The sequence below is a fragment of the Strix aluco genome, chromosome 7, assembly GCF_031877795.1.
Source record: "Strix aluco isolate bStrAlu1 chromosome 7, bStrAlu1.hap1, whole genome shotgun sequence".
NCBI classification, from domain to species: domain Eukaryota; kingdom Metazoa; phylum Chordata; class Aves; order Strigiformes; family Strigidae; genus Strix; species Strix aluco.
Window position 1 is genome coordinate 34,812,559 of NC_133937.1, and position 17,005 is coordinate 34,829,563.

At 41.3% G+C, this 17,005-nt stretch overlaps 1 protein-coding gene across 4 annotated transcripts in view; it reads right to left on the bottom strand.

Moving 5' to 3' along the window:
• Nucleotides 1–16,700, bottom strand: part of CACUL1 (CDK2 associated cullin domain 1) — a 53,286-nt gene extending 36,586 nt beyond the window's left edge. For 2 of the 4 annotated variants that reach the window (XR_012624038.1, XM_074831386.1), the window contains exons 1-3: nt 16,065–16,530; nt 9,343–9,469; nt 4,679–4,781 (exon numbers count right to left, since the gene is read on the bottom strand). Coding sequence is in view for 2 of the 4 variants with exons in the window: in XM_074831386.1 (XP_074687487.1) it covers nt 4,679–4,781; nt 9,343–9,469; nt 16,065–16,368 (534 nt within the window). In the remaining 2 variants the exon portion in view is untranslated. Of the gene's footprint in view, nt 1–4,678; nt 4,782–9,342; nt 9,470–16,064 lie in introns of all 4 variants that reach the window. The other 2 variants (XR_012624039.1, XM_074831387.1) reach the window with 1 other exon arrangement.
• Nucleotides 16,701–17,005: the final 305 nt, after the last annotated feature.

Below are 17,005 nucleotides of genomic sequence, written 5' to 3' on the forward strand. Positions count from 1 at the left end.
ACAAGTGTTTCAAAGAGACAAATAAGGAAGTTCAGAACTTAATCTGAAGTTTGGAGTAAGGCATCTGTATTTATCAGATTAGTGTTTCAGAATGAGTTGGGACAGGAAATGGCAGGCTCCTCACCACGGGATGGCAAAATTCCATACAATCACAAGGGACAAGTGGAAGGTAAATGTGAGAGAAAAGAAGAAAGGAAAAGGCAAGGAAGGAACAGATTGTCCACAGCAGATATTGCTGACATTTTTAAGAACAGATGGCAACTGTCAGTGACGTGATATAAGGCACTCAGTTCCCAGAGATTTGGCAGTCCTCAAAATAGCGGAATGGCTTTTACAGTAACCTGACTCCAAAGCATATTCTTCCAAGGAAACAATAAGTGAGAAGATATTTTCATACACTGCACCGACTGGTCTGAGAGCTAACAAGACAGAAGGCTGAGAAGTTGTAAGGATGAATCAGGAAAGCTTTCTGGCATTGCACAGTTCAGACCCTGAATCTGCAGGGCCTGGGGACCACACAGCAGCCATGCAAATTATTTACCAATACCACTGACCCTTCAGTTCAGTCATCTTCATTATAAAAAAAAAATATATATTGTTCATAATAAAAAACCCCACACACATACACATTCATACATAACTCAATACATAATAGAGGAGAAAAACCCCAAGCCCTCTGGAGTGTTCAAAAGCCAAAGTACTCTATCAGCAACTGGCTCCAAATTTAATCCAATGCTTTTAGACAGATGGAATTTAAGCAAGAAATTCTGGTGTTTTAGCGATACCACTTCTGTTTTATTTAAAATAGAAACAATACAAGCAAAACAGTGCTTATTTACTTAGAGAAAGACTGATTCTCACTTATTATCTTCAACGAACATAAAAATTACATGCACTTAGTGAATTCAACTGTTTCTGGTCAAGACAAAAAAAATGACACACACACAAACAGAAAACAAGAGATCCATTTTTCTCTTTTCTGTAAATAAAAAGGAGGATGCAACATGACAAAGAACTGTTGTTCTGCTGTCAGTTAATTCCTGGAAGAATTATAGAGATTATTCTAACTCAAATGAAAGTATTCCACTGCACTTGCACAGAAAAGCTACTGCTGTCATGGGCCAGCTCAATGCCTCAGTGCATTTTGATTGTCAATGCTTAAAGTACTTTCCAGTGTCTTTTGCTGAAGAGATATGTAATGGGCAGAGTACTTGATTTTAAATTACTTTATCAGAGTGCATAAATTAAGCCAGAAACACTAGTGCCTAATGCAAATAGTTTTATTCATTTTAAAATAAGAGATGTATTTAATTTGAAAACATACGTCTGTGTATCCACACTACTTCATACATCTGAATGACTCAGCACTTACCCACAAAAACAGCTGTCATTATTTCAAACCACAACATAATGGGCTATGTCCATTACCAATAAAATGTTTCCAAATAAAGCATCTTGGAAAAATCACCTGTCTACTACAGGCTTCACAGACCTCAAGACAACAGGAAATACGTTCATTTGTGTTTTCTGCAGCCACCTTTTTTTTTTTTTTGGCACACAAAATCCAAAATTCTCATCAACTCAAGAATTAGGGAAATTTAATTCTCAATTACTGGAAGCTCCACATGGCAAAACTCAGTCTTACTGATGCAGAGAAGCTGGTCAGACACTGATTGAAAGAAAGGAAGGTAATCCTTGCTCGGAGTCTTTCCATAACTGAAACAGCCTGAAGAGAAGATCATTTACCTACATACATAGTAAGGAGGGAGCTAGAAATGTCTTGGGATATAGAAGGCCCTATATCAAAGAGCTGATGGTCTGATGATGACAAATTCATCTCATCTAAATGTAGCACTACTCAGCAGGCAACATTCACTGCTTTTCACCCAACACCTAACATGCAAGAGCCCACCCACATTTTCATAATACCTCTGCCACCACTGAAATTTTTTGGTTCTAGGTGAAAACCTGTGAAGCAGATTTTCGGGAGCGCACGTGGTGACAAACACCAACACCACACAAGGTGTCTTGCAGTCTGGAAGAGCACAAGTCATGCAGGGGATGACCAAGGAGTATGTTCATGCCCCTGTGTGACCACGGGGCCCCAGCAGCAGCATCCGAGACACGCAGCTCAGGATACCCCAGCACTGACTTCTCTCGCCACTGTGCTGACTTCAGCTGAGGCCAGCTGGTCAGGCAAGCTGAGGGCTAAGCATACAGGGGGGAAAAAAAAAAAAATATAGGGAATTTCTGCAGTGAATGCCATGCAGAAAGACGCCAAACTCCAATAAGGCTAAAACCAGGCAAGAGCAAGTCTGACTGGTCCCCTGAGATGCTCCCAGTTCTACTATTTGGTATCTGACAGTTTTACTGCTTTTGCTGTTGATGAGCAGCTCTTGTAGGAGACAGCTTGCTCTGGCACGTTGGTTACATGAAGATATTCTGCAATCCACCTGCTATTAAACTGTTGCACTTCTACACAAAGAAGTTGCTCAGCTTGTCCAGAATAAGACATTGCATTTGCCTGCCATTTCAGTTTTCATGATCATCTGCTTTCTCACACAAACATTCCTGCTTATATTGGGCTACATTTGCATGTCTGCATAAAAAAAAATAAAATTATCTTGCATCAAGTCACAGCTTGCCAGTTAAACAGAACTCTGCAATTAGATTAAATATTGTTGGCAGGTGGAATAAGTTTATGTGAGAGAAAGCAAAACACCACATTGTGCATTAAAGTGATTCACATATATACAGGGGTTTTTATTGTTTGCCTGGGTGAACCAGAAACTTCCAAGTGACCAACATCTAAAAGGTAATTTGTTGTTATGCTAGGGTAAAGATCTAGCATGCATTTTCAACATAAACCCCAAGTGACTGTTACCAAAATGTATTAAGATCAAAGAAGCATCAGGATAATAAAATATATTGTAGTAAAGTAAATTTCATTATAGTAAATTTCATCACAACCCACAGTTAAAACAGTTTCTTTACAGGGCAATTTTAAGGCACATGACTTTTACTTCAAGCAGCTCAAAAAGATGGATTTACCATCCAAAATCACGTTTGCATCAGACAAAACTGACATAATACACTCAAAGATGGTATCATGTTATATTACAGTCCTCTTGCCACCTGCCACAAGGCGTGTCTAACCTACGTAAGGAAATTTTTGCAAGACAAAGATTGCATTAAATAGTTGTCTCAATTATCATTTCAAGAGCTGATGTTCAGAAGACAGCCTTGTTTTTACGCAGAAGCATTTAATGCACATATGTGCTAAAGCAAATTTTAAAAGCAGCTGCCTCAGTCAGTTTTGGAACTTTAGAGGAAACAATCAAGGACTACCACAGAGTATAGAATCTGGGGTATTCCCAAATTCAAAGCAAAGTAATGCAGTACACTACCGTGGGATGTATCACAAGAACTGGCCAAACCTGTACAGCTGCAATGATTCGTAGTTCTCACAAGCAGAAGAAAAATGTACAGGCTGCACCAGCTCAGCAGAAACAAGGGAAAGCTTTCTTTTAAACACTATGTCCATCTACTCTAACCATTTTTTACAGAACAGTGAGGCTGTCATTCCTCGAGAAATGAAGAAATTGTAAAAGAGGAAAGAAACAAAGAACATAGCTCAAGATGACCTAGATATTTTATAGTCAAAGACTGTGCCCATTAAATGCAGAGTGGTTATTTTTCTTTGTAAGGAAAGCAACAAGGGGGAAACAATGAAACAAGAAGGACATCAGAGTGACCACGGTGCTATATATTTTGATGGGAATGCACGCTTAGCCAGAAGTACCCGATGCAGTTAAAAGTAGTAAGACTGCTTTTGAATGACAGAAATTAGTTATTGATTGTTAGAAGCACTACAGGAGCTGCTGTAGTTCAGAGTTCCTTTGTATTTGGCATCTTGACACACTGCAAGTCAGTACAGAACTCAAACATCAGTTATGGAAGTGACAAAAGCTGTAGGGAAATAAATCAGTATTGCTGCTACAGCAATGACAAATTCAAGAACTTGCCTGGAGATTCTAGCCTAAAAGGAATTTTCAACAAGGAACAGACATGAAAACAAACGTGGATGCACAAATAAGATGCAGAGGATAGGGATATACAAACTGTATTAGGACTGCTGTAAACCACTGACATCTAGAGATAGGCAAGAAAAATGCAGAATAAACTGTAGCACAAAACTTTCATATGCAATAATTCTTAATTTATACTTCACAATTCATATTTAATTCACTTCCATTTTTTCCTTTAGATTATCCCTTTTGTGCTGCTTGTGATGCACAAGGACCATAAACCATTTATATAGATTAACACAGTAATGCCAGACATCCACGTCATGCTCAGATCATGTTTGACTGAAGCATTTACATCCTAGATTATACTGTAGATTTCCCGTACTCTCATCTTTGATTCTATATTACATATTCAAGTTCAGCCACTGCTCTCCACGTGGTTCAGATCTCTAAGGCTAATCAGTGCCATTCAATCGGATCTAGTAGCTGGTATACTGTCTGACAGCCATTTAGTGAATGAAGTAGTCCACAATTTAGGAAGCTAGTGTAAATCAGTCTTAATGGAAATCCCCTCCATGTGCCACCTACATGCTGCTCTGATATAATCACAGATCCCAGGAAAGACAGAATTAGATTGTGCAGCTTCTTACCTGCAGCTCCTTTGAGACTCTCTCTAAGTGGTTAGTTATCTTTTTTATTAGGTCACTATACATCTGTTCCGAATGCTGCTGGCATACACACTTATACACACAACTGCAGAAACAAATATAGGAACAAACAATGAACTTACAACAGTTTGCAATGAAGGGTAACAGACTTCAAAATATTTTGTTCAAGTCTCAACTTAGAGGATAATAATCGAATGATTGCTGAACTTTTAAATACAGCTCTAAGCTTGGAATGAGCTCTAGCAGACTCTTAAGTCTCCCCTGGAGGCCCCAGTGTGTCTGTCCCATTCCCCCTCCCCGACCTCACTTAACTTACAAGTTCTCTGACCAGTGCACTTCAGAACAGCCAGGATAAATCTGTCAACAGCACACTCCTAATCCTGGCTTTTGTCTCTACTATGTGAATGAAGTCTCCATTAAAATAAGCAGGTTAAATGACTATATGCATATTCTAGGGTAAAACCCTTTTTAAAAGAAGGGCAAAACTGACAAGCAGACATAGAAGTTGCACCAAAACTGTGCTGGCATTTTAAAAAGAAACAGGAAAAGTTCTAAAATTGCAGACCCAAGCACATTACTCCATCCTTTGTTACTTAAATTCTGAGAAAACCCTACATTTTCATAATAAAGATTCAAAGAGCAGCAAAACTTTAATTTTACATTCCATGGCTTGGCTCTATTAACTCCGATCTTCAGTGTTACCTTTGTTTTTTAACAACATTTTATTGCTTTCATACTGCAATATAACATATCCGCAAAATAAAGCTATGTATTGAAAACATATCTACCACAGTTGTAAAACAAATACATATATATTACTTTCAGCAAGTAGTTACATTAAGGTAGTCATCATCGTCGTATCTGTACCAAGCAGCTTTTACTTTTCTTGAGTGCTTTCATTCTTTGAAGTCAGCATTTTGAAAGCTAGCTGCCAAAAATCAAGGGGCACAAGGAAGAGTTCACCTGGTACCCTGGGCAAGACAAGTCTCCTCCTCATAACTCTGTTCTGCTCCCCTCTCCCTCCATCCCTCTGCACAGAGTACAGCAAACAGTATAGGCCAAAAACTGCTCATTAGGTCATGCGCAAACAAACTATTGAGGTTCAGATCCCAGACCTGAATTCTGCAGGTTTTTAATAGCACCGAAAGCCTAAAGCTATGGTACAGCAACACTGTGTCTCTGTAGGGGAATTATGACGTTTCAATTCTCTACTGAGAAGGTGGTACAGTGACAAACAAACTGCAAAAATGGGATTAAAACAACCGTAGACTGCAAGTTACTGGAATTTTCTAATGCAAGTGAGAGGTCAGGCACCAGCTTCAAGCCTCCAGGGACCAAGACATCACTTCCATTCAATAACTGCCACCCTCAAAATCTTCTGGAGGAAGGTTTTACAAGTGAATTACCAGTAACTTTTAGCAGTTTGTATTTATTCCCTTTGACAACTTAAAAAGCCCCAAAAATACAGCATTCATCCTTATGCAAAGTCTGCTCACTTGGCAAACCATGCTATTCCTTAAAAACCAAAAGACTCCCCACCCTCTCCTACTATTCTATTTTTAAAATAATTGAGTATCTGTAGCTTGATATTATTTAAATAACAGCCAAAGTCATCCTTGTTTCTTTCACATGAAGTCTACCAATAGCAAATCCTATCTTGGAACATGCAAGTGCAAAATACATTTTGGTATGATGCAGTAACAGCAAAAATATCAATTTAATTTGGATCAAAGAGAGAAACACTGATAAGAAAAGCCAGACTGATTTTTGTGATCCCTTTCAAACCAGTCAGCCAGGTAACCCCAGCAAATGGCCATACATTTGTTTGCTCCATAACTAACCAGTATATAGCCACTTCCACAAGTTGGCCACTTCATTTGCAACGATATTAACTAAACTGAATTTTAAAGTACACATCTGCTTAGTGCTACATACAATATTGCTATACCTATTTCTGCAACCCGTTCTGCAGTCAAACACCAATCTTCCCATGTACGTGCAGAGTGTGTTTACATTTTATTTGAGCACTTCTATTTAGAGGTTCCTTCCCCATTTTCAGATCCTGTTTTCAGTTCCTGATTGCGGGCTGATTCTGTGAATCATCCTTGCCCTGCTATTACCCAAAAGAAGTCAGTAGCTTGTTAGTCCTTTAGCATAACCAAATACCTTGGGGAAAAGGAAGACCCAAGCAGGACATTAGAAGGTAAGCATTTATTGAGAGGGATGAAGATCTGAGATTAAGTTATCTTGAAGAACAGCGATCTAATTGCATTGTACCTGGAAGGCAGCTCTAACGGTTGCCAGAAGTACAACTTAGCTGTTCACATTTTCCTCATCTCAAAGTTTCCTTCACATCTCTCTGTCAATATGTTTAACGCTTTTAATAGGAAGTGACTATGCACAGGCAGGCTTTGGACTCAAAAATGTAAACAGTCTCTAATCACATTTTGATACCTTATGGGTAAACTGATCCATAGTAAATATCTGCATACACACCTTTGAAGTTATCTCCTAGCTTTCACTGCTGTGGAGTAGACAACTACAGTTATCACTGATCATGTCAAATACAGTAGTTTGGGTATCTAATAATATATTTTGAGTTTGCATTATGGAAACCTTGATTCCTTTAGTCAGCTCAAAGACGATCAAAAAGACCACTGTATTTTCAGCTCAGTTTCACTGTAAAAAAAATATAAAAAGATATGTAGCTGTTTGAACCACTTCAAAAAACACCCCATTTTCAGACTGAAGAGCTAGCCTAGGGAAGCAAGAGGATCTAAACCTCAACTCTGCTACAGACCTTCTGTAATACTCCAGGCAAGCATCATCGTTAAAGTCAGCAAAAAAGGAGTTTTTCTTCCATCCTCAATCTGTGTTGTCTAGATTATAAGTCAAGCAAAGGGACGTCCTTTAAAATAAAATTAAAAAACACAACTCCTCCTTGGAAGAGGTTGTGTCAGAATAATTACATCCACAGACATAATATTTAAAAGAAAACTTAAAAAACTGACACACTAGCTTTATCAGTAAAACTAAACTACAGACAATCTTTTGGTTTAGTAAAATACATGCAACAGACATCTGTGCATCATTACAATACTACATCAAGTGTCACCCTGATGTATAAGGGTTATCTATGAGAAACTTAAAACCCATTATTCCTTTAATAAATAAAACTTCTGAGCAGTAAAAAGATGGCAAATATAAACTGCAGTTATCTGAAAATCATAACTAGGTACAGATCTACTCTAGGTATTAAAGCATTAATTTTGCATACCTACTCTTTATCAGAGATGACTATGAGGAGATGTTGGCTTAACTCTTACTGACGACTGTTTGCACACTGGGGATTTCAAGCTAGGAAAAAGGATTTTGATTACTTACACTATAGCTGCAAAATGTCTCCCAATTCAAGTTTACCATCTCAATTATTGATACACATGCTGATGTGTGAGTCCTGACAACAGCAGTTCCAATTGTTTGGAGAGGAAAGAGGAAATTTATCAAAGTTTTTAACAGGAGTTAAGAGGGAAGGCTAAACACCTGCCATTCTTGGATCTGGTCCCCTAATCCAAAATTTCAAACTGGAGAGACAAAGGGGCTAAGAGCAAGCAGGCAGGAGACAATAGAGCTGAAAGTCTCTAAAAATGGCAATCGGTGACTGAGTTGCCAGTGTTATTTCATAGAGTGCAACACTGTGGTGAAGAAAACCACAACAGCAGTGCTACTAGTTGTGTTGCTGGCAAGGGCCAGGAGTTCTAACAGCATTCTGGCCAGTAAATGCAGCAGCAGCTACCCAGCTTCCATCCTATTTACCAACACCCTGGATACCTGCCACCTGCAGAACAAAAATCTCCATTTTAGTCAGTCTCTTAAGAAACCATCAGGTCTCCAAAGCATTTAGCATTTTGGTTTGGAGCAGCAGCATGGTTTTGAAGCAAATCCCCTACCATCCCCACTACTGCGCACTAGCTTAGTCTGCACGGCAGTTCTGGTGTGTGACTAGATCCCTTTTAAAGCAAACTGCAGCTCCAGGCCAGGTACAAATCAAATGTTCTCCAGCCAAGAAAGGAGACATAAAGGACTGAACCTTCTCTCAGTCCTTCAGTCAGCATCTAACTGCACATGATCAGGAAGGCTGGGCAAGGGGGGAATCAGACCAATTCTACCTGATGCAAAACATACAGCTGACAGTTTATATGGATGGACCTTGGCATCAGTTGCTTCATTTACTTCTGCACCTCTACTGCGCCAAATTGGTTCCTATTAGACATGATAAAGAAGCCTTTTGAAACGTTAAGTCAAATGCCTACCATGCCACTCTCTTCTTCCCCTTGGAGGAAGAGGATGTTGAGACTTTAATACGTTTCTCAATATATTACGCTAAGCCACTGTGGTGGAGCTTACTTTAATGCTGATGTTTTCAGCACTTATGCATTTTAATTCTTTAGCATTTATTCCTGTTAACGTGAAATGTCAAGATATGTATGTACTATTCACTCATTCCAAACATTTAAACAATATTGTACTTCACATAACCTTCCCACCTTCCTCTTCATAAATACAAAACATGACAGATGCATGAAACAAACATTTAACTTTAAAGAAAAAAAAAAAAGGTAACGTAGCACTTAAGATTTCCTTACCTGTATATTTGTTCATAGGAGATAGGGATGTAGTCACCAGGACTCTGAGTTAAAAGCTGATCTATGGCACTGTCCAACTTTGGCCAATATGTGCTCTTATAGTCTTCAATTGTTATAACATTCATTACTACAAGAAAAAGAGAAAACTACATTTAGTAACTTCAGCTAAAAGATTAGAAGCAAGTGAATGCTTTGCAATTTCAGATCACACCAATAAACTGGCCAGAAAAACTGAGAACAGTTCATTTCAACTAAGATAACCTCATCTAAAACTAAAACCCAGACTTGAATTTGTACCTTTTTATTTACAGAAAATAAAATAAAATCAGAAAACCTGCCAAATCAGTGCTTGCATATTTCTTAGAGGCCCAAGTAGCAGGGAAAAATCAAACTCCTGGGAGTTCTAGCATGACAACGTAATAATTAAAAAAACAAACTGTAGTCCAGTAGTTAATCCAGATTAATAAATTACACAGCTTTGTGGGAGTCCAGAATCAACAATTAACACTGGGTCCTCACATGCAGGAAAACAAGCTTTGGCCAAGACCCAGCAGTTTTTTGAATTCTCCTTCCCAGCAGATGTATTAATTTTACAAGTCTCAGGTGGGACTGCAAGCTTCCTTGGCCTAAAAGCTTGTGCAATTCCCTCTGCCTTCAACAGCAGGTAGGATCCCGGGCAACTTTTTTGGATTTGTATTACAGTTCCACTTCTAGCAGGAACAATAATACTCCTTTTCCAGATAAGAATCAACACAGGGAAGAGTAGGAGGCATTTAGTGTTCCCCATCATTCCCTGATTTTCCTCCTGAGCTTCTCAACTGCACCCTCTTGTGCGAGCCACTCAGCATGCCTTCACAGACACAGAAGAGTTTTAATCTGTTTTTTCAGGGAGGATTTCTGAACTAACCACACGTGACTCAGTTCCAATAGCAGCCAGGGTAGAAGGGTTAGCACCTTCCCTTCAGAGACATACTCACAGGACTACCTTGCTGGCTTGTCACACCACCACAGCTTCACAGCAGCCACTCAAAACAAAGCCCTCAGTAACTAAGAGCACTGGGTATAGTTCATATCAAAACTATCCAGACCAGTAAATCTAAAGTCATTTCTTCTTTTGAACTCCACATGTGCATCTGGGCTATATGGAACAGAGAATAAAGACAGTTCCCCACCCCTAACAATTCAGTTTAGACACCAGATTGAAAAGAAATATTTTGAGTAGGGCTGCATTTTAAATACACGTGTAAATGTAGATTCACTGGTGGGTTTGTGGAGCAAGATTTCTGAAACATTTTCAAAAGGGGTTGAAAGGATCTGGGTAAGTCACTTTCAGCAGCATTATGAAGAACAACTCTAGGGAAATACAGGCAAAACAGTTAACAGTTATCATGAAAAAAAATAAGAGTATAAAGATAACGTGGAATAGAGAGGTGCAAGACAAGAAAGTGTTTGAACACTATCTGTAAGAGCGGGTATTACAGATTCCTGTTGTGTGTCTTTTTAGAGTATTTCAGCCAGAAACCTTGCTTAGTGAGGAATGTCAGTGCAGTACTCCTAGCCCTCTCCTCACCCAACTAGCCATTGGTTCACTTTTGCTTCATACCCACTACAGAAACAGATCTAGTTAACATAGTATGTGTCTGGCTAGTGAGCAGGTCACCACCACCAAACGCTGCAGGATGCTGCTCAACACTCCAGCCTGCAACCTGGAAGTATGACACTTGTTTGCTAACAAGTTGATGAAGGTTATGGGTCTGGGTACACAACTACTGGAACATAAATGAACATGTCCAGCAAGTCAGCTCCACGATGTAAAAGCATCCCTGCAGTCAGGAACAGCGCAGCACCTGTCTGACAGTAAATCCACCCCTTACTCATCTGTCTCACAATAACTTGCTTGAGTTCTTGTCCCTTACAGAGCCAGGCAGATGTTCTCAGGAACAGCTTCCATGTAGGAGCTTTACTATTCATGCCTACACTCAGCAGCAAAATTTGAGCATTTGTCTCTCACTTTGTTACCCCAAAAAAGGTGAGTCTCCACAAAAGTGCTCTGTTCTACAGAAAACATTAAACTGAAGTCAGCACAAATATTAGACTAAGTCTTAAGATTTCAATGTATAACCACACCCACATGTGGTTTAACATATTAAATAAGCTCTACTCACTTGAAAGAAAATAGTCAAGTAAGAAATGACAGCACTGCAAAATAATTTTTTAAGAGGCTGTTGAGATGTCAATTTATCTTTTTTACAATACGGAAAAAGAAAGTAGCAGCAGATGGGAAGGCCTGCCCATTAGAAATGCTGCACAGGTAAAGGACAAAATGCTTTTACAAACAGCCCCAGGAGACTTGCATAGGAAACACTGATGAGTTCAAAGTAACATTCTAAAAAAAGCTTCATTTTTATTCAAAAGACTCTTACAAGTATTATTTCATTTGATTTCCACACTAGTTCTGAAACTAAGCCAACCACCATATTTATATAATTAAGAGTCCAAAGACAACACACTGAACAATCATTATTTTTATTCTTCTAATCCAGAAAGCTAAACACTTTAAAATTTTAATAAGTGTCACAAGTTAGTAACATCCTTTTTTTCTGGCTTTGCTTACACACACACAAAAAGTGAAGGATGACTTAAAGTAGCACCCTCCGAATACAAACTGCAAGAACAACCTCAAGACCAGGAAGGAAAAGAATCACACACATTCTTGGAAAGAAAAGACAGACTGCCCTTTTAGAAACTTCTTTAATTTTTTACTCTTCCATCTTTTAAGGATGTCATTCTTAAATGTTTATCCCTACATTAGGTATTCAAGATTTAAAAGGATCTGTCCAGCAGTCTCCATTTCCAAATCACAAGGAAAGGGTGATCCTAAAAGATGATTTTAATTTTGTGAGATTTATTAAGTTTCTGGAAAATGACACAGGCATTTTGTAACAAAGTATGCTAGAATGCATTATTTTATCCAACTACAGCAAGTTTGGAGTGGGGCTGGGAGAGAAATCAGTCTGATCGAGTGGAAAGGAAGCCAGTATTTTCCAGCAAAATATAAAAGGCTTCACAAGTAGAGCTTGAGAAGCAACTGCTGCTTTTCCATATACAGTAAAGTTCAAAAGAAAAACCATTTAAGTCAAATGCAGCAGTGAAACCATTTAAGTGAAAAAGAATATGCATGAGCTTCATATCATAACCTAGATATTTCAGTATCTGAGCCATAATTGAAACACAGCCTGCTCTAAGCTAGCAAATTCTGTGGTATCAACTTCAATCAGAACAATGTCAAAAAACACCAAGATTTTTAAAAAGCCCATGAGTAGGTATACATCCCCCATGAAACTGATAAGAAAACCTTACAAACACACATAGCTCAAAAAAGATGCTGGAACAGTAAGAGGCACAGAACATGAAGAACAGAGTAATAATTTTAAAAGAAATAAAATGATAGTGTAGGTTTTGTTATTTAGATGAGACAACCTGAAAAGCTATTCAAAATGCTTCCTACGTTCACATATAAAAAATATTCTTCATTTAAAACTATAGCTAAAAAAGCAGAGGACAGAGCAGGTCAGGTAATCCAACCTACTGTCAAGGAAGCAGACATCGGTCTGACAATTATCTGTCATTTTTTCTGACAATAAAAATCAAAGAAAGCAGCTAAGCATCTTTCAGAAGCTTTATTTCATCGAACAAAGTGACACATATGAAGCTTTACTGCTTAATTAGCAATGCACCCTACAATCCTAAAATATTTTGCCAAAGTGTATAAACTCTCCAAGCAGATGTCTGAGACTAATCTACAGACTTGCAGCTATTGCTGTGGCTCTACACTCTCCCTTTTCTCAGCCATCATGCACACGTTTACACAATAGATTTTGCTATACCCCCTGCCTGACACATCCTAGCATACATTAGCAAGTTTACAAGTTTGCCCCGTATTTGCTTTCAATTCTATTCTATTTTTATTGCATGTTTCTCAGTCTGCCTTAAGACTGGTTAGTAAAAGTAATGTTAAACTTTTTCTTCATCAGACAATTTGCCTACGCAGCAAGGCACATACACTGCACTGAGCTACATTATGCAACAGGAGAGTCAACAGATTTAATGGATGTGCCAACGCTCAGAGCCACGTGTGCCCACCCTAAATGGGACTGGCATCGAATACATTTATAATCATCCTTGCTTGAAAAGGATAAAAAAAACAAGAAGGAAACCTCTCATTTTCATCACAATTCAGATACACCAGAACTACTAGTACAGAAGAGTTTTGCTTAAAGTATTAAAGGCTCTTACTCTTATTTTCTCCCTTATGGCCTTTGAAAAAATATTTTTCATAACACTATTGCTCTAGAAATCTATAACTGTGACTGAAGCTTATCAATTATAAATAAAGGTTTAATTATAAGTTTGCCAAAACATGGGAAATTTTCTTAAGGTGCTTTACTAGAAGAAAAGCTATTAAATGAACCACACATTATTATACCTTTTTAGTTCTCAGTCTCACCTAAATCTCAAGGAAGGAGAACTGGATTTGGCCCCTTAGAAAGATTTAAAGGGTTTACATCTCTACTTCCTTCATTATTCTGCCAGCTGAATTAGACCAAAAAAGGCGCACCAGACAGCTTTAGTCTGCAACTACAAACATGAACAAAACCAACAAGCTGCAAGTAATCATACAGGCATTGGAATTTTTGTTTTGGAGGAAAGAATCAAGAGGGAGAGACCCATCTGAATATCAGAGGCACTCCAATTTATCACAGGATTGTTGGAAACCATGTATCACCCACATTTTTGAAGGTCACCTGTAGGATAACCTGTCTAAGACTAAGTCTCTGCATCGTGAAGCAAGCAAGGCATGAGTCCTTGCTCAGTCAACTCAAGAAGTTCTTCATGCAGCAGAGAACAGACAACTTTCCCATCAAGCTTAAGGCTGACAATCAGCTTCTCTACACATGTTCTGCCATTGGTAAGAGAGCAGGCAGGAGGGGATCTAGCACACACCATCTCCCTTTTCATTGTACTTTTACATCAAAACTGACATTTCTCCCTTTTTCTATATATGAAAATTAAACAGAGGAGATTAAGGGATCCTCTGCCAGAGCCAAGATTAGAACAGGCAGGATCCCAACTCAGCCCCTGTACTTTCTCAGTCCATACGACTTCACTGGACTTGTTCTGTTCATATACATGTATCATGAAAATCATCCACAACACAAAGTTGCAGAAAAGTTCTAATGAACTTAACTCAGATAATTTTGTATTTTACAAGAATTTTAATCTTATTTATAACAATACTTAACATCAGTAACACAGATGTTGTGTTGGGATACCAATGCTTGAGAAGTGAAAAGAAGAACTCAAAAACCACACTCTAAGCAAAAAAATCATGCATTGCTGCTTCTTCTCCCCCTCAGACATAAATTGCAGATTAGCTGGAAAGTCACCTTCCCATTTGGTGAAGATCCAGCTTGAAAACCACTTTCATTCTGAAATAGAAGGAAAAACTAAGACTCTAAATTTCCGGATTGGGAATTCAAGAGCTTAGTTTAGCAAGGCCAAACGACATTTCATTTCGTCTGTCTCAAGTGTTTACCAGCCACCCCAAGGTACCTGGAGCCCTGACAAGCAAGGCAGGCACAGAGCCAGAGAGCTCATGGAGTCTGGGAGCCACAACTTCAAAGCAGCCAGCCTTGGCAATGTGCCTAGAGCCATGAAACCCAGGCTACCAGAGAAGCAGGGATCCAGAAGTCTGAACTTCAAGCTTCTGATTGGCTCTGGAGCTGAGCTGCTGAGGAGCTGGACAGGCAAACTAGCACCGAGGAAGGAGTGGAAACAAAAAAAAAAAAAAAAAAAAAGTGTGTTTCCCATCAAAATTTCATCATGACAGTTACATGGATATATTTCCAGGAATACTTTTAACTAGCCAAATCCAAGTTTTCCGACAGCCATTAGAGAAAAGAACGTATTTTGCCCAGAGTTGTGACTTCTGGAAATAAAAGTAGAATTGAAATGAGCAGAAAAAAAAATCTTATAAAAAAAAAATTTCCTTTTCCTCAACCTTAGCTCAGCAAAACAACTGCAAAATTTGCCATTTCCGTTAAAAGCTACATGCAAAAAATGATTTAGAAAATTTTGGGGGAGAGGGGGGTGGTGGTAAATTCATCTCCAGTTGGTCTCATCAGGCCTGGGCAGAAACGTGCCTCCCAGGATAGCACACCCCTTCCAAGGGCTCTGCACAAACTGCCACCCGCCGTCACAATCACAGATTTCACCTTCAGGTTTGGCAGGAAGAAAAAGTCTTCAGGAAAACATGACCTGAGCTAAAAGCTGCAGGAAAAGCAACAGTGCCTCTGTAGAGCTGAAAACCCTGCCTACACTCGCTCTCCCAGTTCTACAGCCAGATCTACCACATCACCGTGCCGTGACAGGAAAGCAACAGCAGAAGTTGGGGTGTGTGCACGAAAGGTTATTTTCTCCCTCCAAGGCGCCTTAACCCATTAGATTTCGCTCCGAGAAGCCTCTCGGGCCAAGCCCCACGCAAGGGAACCGTCGCAGGACCGAGCCCAGCCTGGCCGCGGGAGAAGAGGGCTGGGGGCAGGGAGCGGCGGAGGAGCGCAGGCTGAGGAGGGAGCGGGGGCCAGAGCCGTCCGGGGACGAAGCCCCCCCCTCCCGCCCCATACGCCCGAGGCCCCCGGGGGGAGGGCAGGGCGGTCACTCACGGAACTTGGAGGTCGAGGCGTTGATGTTGATGGCGGCAGCGATGGCTCCGGCTCCCCCCTTGCCCGCGGCGCCCCCCGGCTCGCAGCCTCGCAGCACGCCGTTGGCCTCGGGCACCGCGGGGAGCTCCGGCCCGGCCGGCGGCCCGGCGGCGGGGCCGCGCAGGAGGCGGTCACCGAGCGGCGCCGCGGCGGGGCCCAGCAGGTGCCGCCCGTAGCCGCCGGCACCCCAGTTGTTGTGGTTCTGGTCGTCCATCATGGCCTCGCAGCCGCCGCCGCCCTCCTCCTCCATGCTCTCCTCCTCCATGGCGGCTGCCTGCCTGCCGGCGCGGCGGGGAGCGAGGCGAGGCGGAGCGGAGCGAGGGATCACCGCCCGCCGCCCATGGCGGCCGCTCTCCGCCCGGCGGGGCTCGCCGCGGCACGGCTCCGGGCACGGCCCGCGGCCGCCAGTCCAGGCTCCGGCCGCACAGCGCGACACTTTGCGACAGGCGGAAGACGGCAGGCGGGCCGGACGCTCTCGCCGCGGGGCATGCCGGGGAGTGTAGTCCGGCAGGGCGGAGCGGCGATTGGCTGGAGCGCGGAAGAAGGCGGGGCCGCCCGCAGTGCATTGTGGGGCGGCCGTAGCTCTGTGGGACGAGGTTCTCCTTTCCCGGTTCCTCCCAAGCCCAGGGATTAATTTTAACGGGAGAGGAGGGGAGGCTGCAGCGCGTCCCGCGGTTGGCTTCCGTTTCCCGCTGAGGGGAGAGCCGCGGGCCTGCCCCCCGCCGAGGCCGGGGCCTGCGCTCGCTCCCGGGCCCTTTGGCTACATCCCCCTCTAGCGGGAAAGCGCCCCACAGGCAGCGGCGTCCCGGCGGGTGACGGGCACTGGGGCGGCGAAATGTCCCTCAGAACAACACTGAAACACCACGCTTCCCACTCATGCCCCAATCCAGGCTGGGCGATGC